The following is a 7,500-nucleotide window of genomic DNA, read 5'->3' as shown; positions in this document are numbered from 1 at the left end:
TAAATCTGAATTTTATTTAATGTTATGTTGTGATGAAGTATGTTGTGTGATCATGAATTGTTTGCAAGTGTGGCTTGATGCTAGATGTGTGTGTGTGTGCGCCTTGATTGTGGTTTGAGAAAGTGTGAATATATGCTTATTCTCGTATGTACGATTGAATCATATAGGAAGCCGATTCGTGCCGGGAAGTTGATAGGTTCATTTAAGATTTGCATTTGCTATCTTAAGGTACGTACACGCAGTAAAACTTTGTACATCGTGGATTAGTTGTTATAAAGGACTAATAATAATAATCATAATATATTGAATAAAGTATGAAGATGATGTTATGCTTTCTTAATCAAGAGATATGATTTCAATAACTCAATGAGTAGAGGTAGTATGACCTCACTAACTTTAAAGTAGACGTAGTATGACGTCGATTGGTGGAAAGATTTTACTCGTGGTTTGTGGGGGCATTATGAGCCACCGCGGGGGTATGCGTACTTAACTATAGGCAGCGAAGTAAGGCGTGTTGCCTATGGTAGAGACTTGCTTAGGGGTTAGCTCCCCCTAATGTATTGTCTTACTCTTGAAGTTTGGGGTTTGGTCCGGCAATATGGCCGGGAAGGTACAGCAATATGGTTGACTGACTCAATGAATCATTTGAAATTTATTAAAAAGTAAATATTGAACTGTAGCCGACGTATGGTAAGTTGCCATTGTGCTTTATGTTATAATGTTAATGTTATAAGAGAAGTTTTTGCTGACGTGTACCTTTGATCTTAACGATCCTGCGATGATGTTATTTGTCCTTTCCGGGTTAATAACTAGCAGTGAGTTAAGTTGCAGGCTGGGGAGTGAGGATTACATTTGAAGAATAAAATAGATAGAGTACGGAAGGATTTTAATTTTGAACTTTATTAGCTTTTTAGAAATGGATTTATTTAAGAGGCGACTTCGCTCTCGAGATGTACTCTTTTGAGTTTTGGTTTCATATCTTTTATCCGCTGCTAAGACTATGATATCACTAATTAATCTACAATAACTCAAGTAGAACTCGATCCACAAGTTTTAACTTCAAAAATTTCATTTTCTCGTGCCTTTATGACATCTTGGTTTAACTCGGGTCCTGCTTGGTTTTCTTTTAAAATATAAAAATCTCTCTTTTAACGATCCGTGTTTTTCCGAGATGTTACAGCTTTATACCTAGAAGAAAAAGTAATTGATTGCAAAAATTCCACCCACTTTGCATGTCTGGTGCTGACTTTTGCCCCATTGATATGTCTTAAAGACTCATGGTCTGAATTCAAAATAAAGGGTTGCACGTTAAGATAATGAGTCTAATTCTCTAAGGCTCTCACTATAGCATAGAATTCCTTATCATAAGTAGAATATTTGAGCTTACTTCCACTCAACTTTTCACTAAAGTAAGCCACAGGTCTTCCTTCCTGCAGTAATACAGCCCTTTTACCCTTGCCACTTGTATCACACTCTACCTCAAATGGTTTTGCAAAGTCAGGTAGTCTAAGTATGGGAGCTCTACACATCTCTTGTTTAATGCACTCAAAGGCTTGTTGTGCTTCCTTAGTCCACTCAAACCTTCCCACCTTGGTACATTCAGTGATTGTGCCATAATAGAGCTGAAATGCTTAACAAATCTTCTATAAAAAGAAGCTGACCATGGAATGACCTAACTTAGGTAATGTTTAGAAGAGTTGGCCATGACTTATAGCCTGAATTTTGGCCGGGTCAGCCTTTACCCCTTCTCTCCTAATTATGAAACCTAGGAAGTTTACTTCTTGCAGCATAAAGGCACACTTCTCCAAATTGCCAAACAGTTTTTGTTTCCTTAACATAGAAAATAACTCCCTTAGATGTTCTAAGTGCAAATCAATGTTTCGGCTATATGTTAAGATGTCATCTAAGTAGACTACTACAAACATGCCTAAAAAGGGTCTCAAAACTTCAGTCATTAGCCTCATAAATGTGCTTGGTGCACTTGTTAGTCCAAATGGCATGACTAGCTACTCATACAACCCATACTTGGTCTTAAAAGCAGTCTTCCACTCATCTCCCTCTTTCATCCTTATTTTTTGATAACCACTCCTCAAATCCACCTTGTTAAACCATTCAGCCCCATTCAACTCATCAAGGAGACCATTTAATCTAGGTATGGGAAACCTATATTTGACTGTTATGTTGTTCACACTTCTACTATCAATACACATTCTCCAAGTTTCATCCTTCTTGGGTACTAAAAGAGTAGATACTACACAGGGACTCAAACATTCCCTTACATACCCTTTCTTCATTAGCTCTCCTATTTCTCTCTGCAATTCCTGAGTCTCCTTGGGGTTGGATCTATAAGCAGGTTTATTGGGTAAGGGGGCTCCAGGTGCTAGGTCAATCTAATGCTCTATGCCCCTGATAGGAAGAAGTCCTTCAGGTAGTTCAGTAGGGAAAATATCACTAAACTCTTCTAGCAACCTTAACAGTCTTTGATGAATCTGCTTAGTTGTGGGCTGGACTTCTTTGGTGAACTGCACAAACAATCCTAATCCTAACTTGGTTTCTTTCTCACACTTTTTCCTACTCATCAATTGTAGGGTAGCCCTAGTCTTAGGTGGGGGAACGGCCTTGTGTGGTGGTAAAGGAAGTAACTCCTTAGTTTTGCCCTCATGTTTGAGACTATGCACATTTCTCCACCCATCATGTTTGGTTTTCTTATCATGTTGCCAGAGTCTGCCTAATAAAACATGGCATGCATCCATGTTCAGGACATCACACAGCACCTGATCCTCATAAGTTCCTATCTTAAAGTTCACTAAACATTGTCTCTTCACATAGTTTGCAGTTTGCTCATCAAGCCATCTAAGCTTGTAAGGATGAGGGTGGGGTGTAGTTTCCAAATGCAGCTGTGTAACTAGATCCTTACTCACACAATTAGAGTCACTTCCACTATCAATAATTAGATCACAAAGGCTTCCATTTATTCTACACTTGGTCTGAAAAATATTCTCTCTTTGGTCAATTTTTGCAATCTTAGGGGTAGCATGAAAATTCCTTCTAACCAACAGATTATGTATTTCTTCCTCAAGATAGATCTGCTCAGTCTCACTCTCTTCAGAAGTTTCAGTTCCTGCTGGTTCCAAAGTGCCCAAACTATTGACTTGTATAAGATCCATCTGGACCATCTACTAGGGTTGAAGGTAACACCACTTCCTCCTGTTCATCCAAGAATACTAACATAGCTCGAGGACCAAATCTACTGTTGATTTCCACCCACTCTCTTTGTGTAAAGGCCCTAGCATTGGGATATTCACTCTTACAATGCCCATGCCCATGACACTTGAAGCAAATAACATCCTTCATAAGTGCAGAGGTTTTATCCTTAGATTGAGTTTTGAAGGTTTCAGTTCTAGAGGTCTTCTGGTTGTTAGTTGGGGTTGTTCTAGGTTGAGGTCTTATGCTTCTAAAGTTGGACTGAACTTTGTTCTTGGTATATTTCTCAAAAACTAAGGCACCGCTACAAGCACCTTCATAGGTAAGGTTTTGTACTAGTTCCAACTTCTCCCTAATCTCATCTCTGAGTCCCCCAAGAACCTGCCTATTTTCATTTCTTCTGGTTCATTTATGTCACATAGAACAACAAGTCTCTCCCTCTCCTGAATATACTCAGAAACAGTCTTGGACCCTTGTCTCAAATTACCCCAATTTACATAGTGTTTGTTTATTCGTAGAAGGCACATACTTCCTCCTGAGGTGTTTCTTTAATTTTTCCCAAGAGTCTATTCTAGACCTTTCCTCCCTTTTTCTTTGTGTTTGCACACCCTCCAACCAAGTGGCTGCCAACTTGACCAACTTTAGCCAATTTGTAACGCTGATCCTCAGGGGTCTCCTTAAACTCATAGTACCTTTCAAGGCTATTTTCCCAATTTATGTAATCATCTGGATTTCCAGATGTTCCCTCAAAATCTAGCACATCCACATTCAAGGATTTATCATTAAAGGATGGTCTGGGGTTATTCAAGATTCCAGAATTATTAAGTGTTACAGTTAGTCTCTTCACAAGTTCAGTGAGATTGTTTACTCGTGTCTCGAAATCCATGTTAGAGTTAGAACCCATGATAACAGAAGAAACAGAACTCAACAACACCAATACAAATCAAGAAACTCTTTCTTGCAGACTAATTCTCCTTTCACAAGGAAATCAGTCACACAAAGAACCAAATTCTCCAATTTATCAACTCTACACAACACTTAACAAAGAAAAATACATGATTTGATAATGATCAGACGAAGGAAATAAGGGAAACAAAATACAGATCACCTGATCAGTGTGACTTTTTCTGGGTCTGTTCTTTCTTGATGCAGTAACTTCAAATTTGTCTTCAATCCTCCTTCTAAACGTCCTGCCTGAATTTCATGGCCTCGCTTTGATAACAAGTTGCACCAATATCCTCCCAAGAATCCTTAGGTTGATGGCGAATGATCAGGAATAGGCAGATATTTAATTGGATATGATCAGTAACTACTGATCTGTGATCAATACCCTTCCAAAGGCCAATATGGCTAGGCAATGATCTCTTTAACAAGAGTGAATTAGTCTCATTCAATCTTAAACGGAAGAACTGGAAAAACCTTCTTGTTTCTCTCACAATCCGGTTGCTCAGGATAGAATCAAGAACTCTCAATTCCCTTATGAAAACTCTTCAAAATAACTTGTAGATTTTTATTTGAAAACTGGAATGAAATTACAAGGAGCCAAATGAGACTTTATATATGCCTTTCTAACATGAGGATGAACGGCCTAAGACACGCATACTAATAGACAAAAAGGACAACTTTCTTAATAGCTTATAACCGAAAACTAAAATAGAAAATTACAATACTACACAACTAAACAATCTCCTCAGCAGGCTCCCTTCCTAGCCTTCTACTTAGTTCTTGGTTTGGAAAATGACCAAGCAATAAGGACCTCCCACATGTGGCCCATGCAATACAATAGTTACCACCTTTGGGAGTAACACCTCTTGGCCAGCCTTGGATTTAAACTGGTGAAAAGATGGCCCGCTCAAAGAGCAGCTCTTAGCATTAGTAGTGTCAGATGCTGGATCAGTTTCCTGAGTTGTGTTATGAGGTTCTTGACCCTCAATGAGTTTGTTAACTGTTGAGCCTGAATCTTGTTTTGAGGAGCTAGTTGTTGCACTAGGCTCTGTGGCAGCTAGTTTAGGTATCATTCTCTATAAAAAATATTGGTAACTCCATAATTTTGCAGCAAGATCGAGTCTTGGTGTTTCTTGGTTTGCACAGATTATCCATTAATCTAGGCCCACTCCAACACAAAATTACTTATAAACCAATTGCTAATTTCACTATAATCCAACAATCATTGGGACTACTATAAATAGCTTCATTGACTACCTAATGAGGTAAGTTTTTGTGATTTGTCACCATTAATCATTTTCGCATTTATTGCTCAATTTATTTTTCGATCATTGTCTTAAGCATTTAAGGGGCTTTCTGGTAGACATTCCTGGACAACTAACTCTCTGTGCTTGTTTTACAAGACGTTAGCCAAATACAAGGACCAATCTCTAATATCAGAAGTAGCATACCCCAGATTACCTCAACTAGCCTTCCCTTTTGTAACAAAAGCAAGTTAAGTGTTTTGACCGAAACAATGATGTTAGTGTAAGCATAAAAAGGTCTGACATTTGATTTATATGTAAGAATTACAGAATCAAATTGTGTTTACATGGTGCAAATTCCAACTGGATTATGTCACTAAAAATTTAAAATACACTCACTGTTATGCAGCATCTATGTTTTCAATATCTGTTCTACTGACCTATTCTTAGAGATGAAAAAAAACTTAGGATCCGAGCCAGCAACAGACCATGAAACAGCATGTAAGGTCTGCATAAGAATCAACATATAGAAATATCAATCAGAGAAATCTGTACTATATAAATCTTATGGATGACTCATAGGAGTTTCTAAACATGTTCAACATGTTTAACTGCACAGATTAGGGCCTTAATATTAATTTATGTAGGACATCTTTAGTATTTGGAGATACAAAATTGTTAGAAAAATATTATACTTTTAATAAATTGCACAGGACTACATAGTATATATTAACTTTTGCTTCAACCCTAATAGATGCAATATGGTTGAGGATGATGATGATAAGATTGAGAACAATGGTGTGGAATGAAAACTATTGAAAGAGCTTTATCCTTATTGCTTACCTGGTAACTTAAACTCCATCGCAGGCGACAGAATTACGCTTAGTATAAATATCAGCACCCCTGTTAGTACTACTTCCATTTCCTCTCTTTCAATTTCTCTGGAAATGACTGGATCTTGCACATTTTTAAGTCAATCAACATATATATTTATAATTATAATCTTATTATATTATTGATTTAGCTTAGTGAGAAAAGTCTATTTTTTTCGATCACTACCAAAAATTGTTATTCTTGATGTTAGCTTAAGTCAATCAACATATATATTTATAATTATAATCTTATTATACCGGCACCTGACTCGAGAACAACCCACACCCGAGATTGACCCGATAATGTGATTAAAAGAACTCGATTTGCACCTGACATGTTACAACTCGAACCCGTCTTTACCCGATAGGTACTCCACATAATCCCACCCAAAATGGCCCATTATCAACACTTCAAGATTAACCCGACAATGTGATTAAGCGATATAATTTGATTTAACCATATCAAGTTTAATTTAGCTAATAATAAGTTTGATTGAATTCAATCAAGTTTAGTTTAGCTAAAATTTAAAAACAAATGCAGGCCCACAATAAAATCTTATCGACTTTATCTTAGGCTAAACCAAATTTGTCTAGTAACCAACAACTTAATTAACCGACTACAACTCTTCATTCTTCAATTCACATGGGGAAAATCCGAACCCGAGAAAATCCAAACCCGATGAAATCGAATCTAAAACCCGACCGAGTAACCGAATTTATAGCCCTAGTCACAACCTAAATCATATTAGACTTATGCATTGCATTTAAGTAACCAATTTCGATAGTGTAAATATTAAAAATCCTCATAAAAGTATATTATTTTTTAACCAACTTAAAATATCCAATACATTAAATAATTATAAATAATTGAAAAAATTAAAATAAAATATATGGTTTTCTAATACATTAAATAATGTACCCTAAAAAGTATAAAATCAATCAATATAGATAGGGATGCAAACGGGACGGGGCGGGGCGGGTATTGAAATTACCATCCCCATCCCCATCTGTTAATGCAATCCCCATCCCCGCGGCGGGTATAATTTTTTTCCCCGTCCCCGCCCCGATGGTTTGTATCTAAAATCATCCCCGCCCCACCACCCATCTGGGTATCCATCCCCGTGTAATACCCATTTTCCCCGCCCCACCACCCGTCAAATCCCCGCTTATCTGTGCCACATATTTATATTCAATCATTTTATAAAACTAATAACATTATTACATAAATATCAATA

General features: G+C 37.2%; 1 protein-coding gene across 1 annotated transcript in view; it reads right to left on the bottom strand.

Moving 5' to 3' along the window:
* Positions 1–6,445, bottom strand: part of LOC130818064 (uncharacterized) — an 8,153-nt gene extending 1,708 nt beyond the window's left edge. Inside the window, exons 1-2 of the mRNA XM_057684093.1 lie at positions 6,237–6,445; positions 1–5,901 (exon numbers count right to left, since the gene is read on the bottom strand). The exon at positions 1–5,901 is cut by the window's left edge and continues 1,708 nt beyond it. Of these exons, the coding sequence (XP_057540076.1) occupies positions 2,391–3,176 (786 nt within the window). The 5' untranslated portion in view covers positions 3,177–5,901; positions 6,237–6,445 and the 3' untranslated portion in view covers positions 1–2,390. The remainder of the gene's footprint in view (positions 5,902–6,236) is intronic.
* Positions 6,446–7,500: the final 1,055 nt, after the last annotated feature.

This window comes from Amaranthus tricolor, chromosome 7 (assembly GCF_026212465.1).
Source record: "Amaranthus tricolor cultivar Red isolate AtriRed21 chromosome 7, ASM2621246v1, whole genome shotgun sequence".
NCBI lineage: Eukaryota > Viridiplantae > Streptophyta > Magnoliopsida > Caryophyllales > Amaranthaceae > Amaranthus > Amaranthus tricolor.
This window is presented reverse-complemented; position numbering and strand designations above follow the sequence as displayed.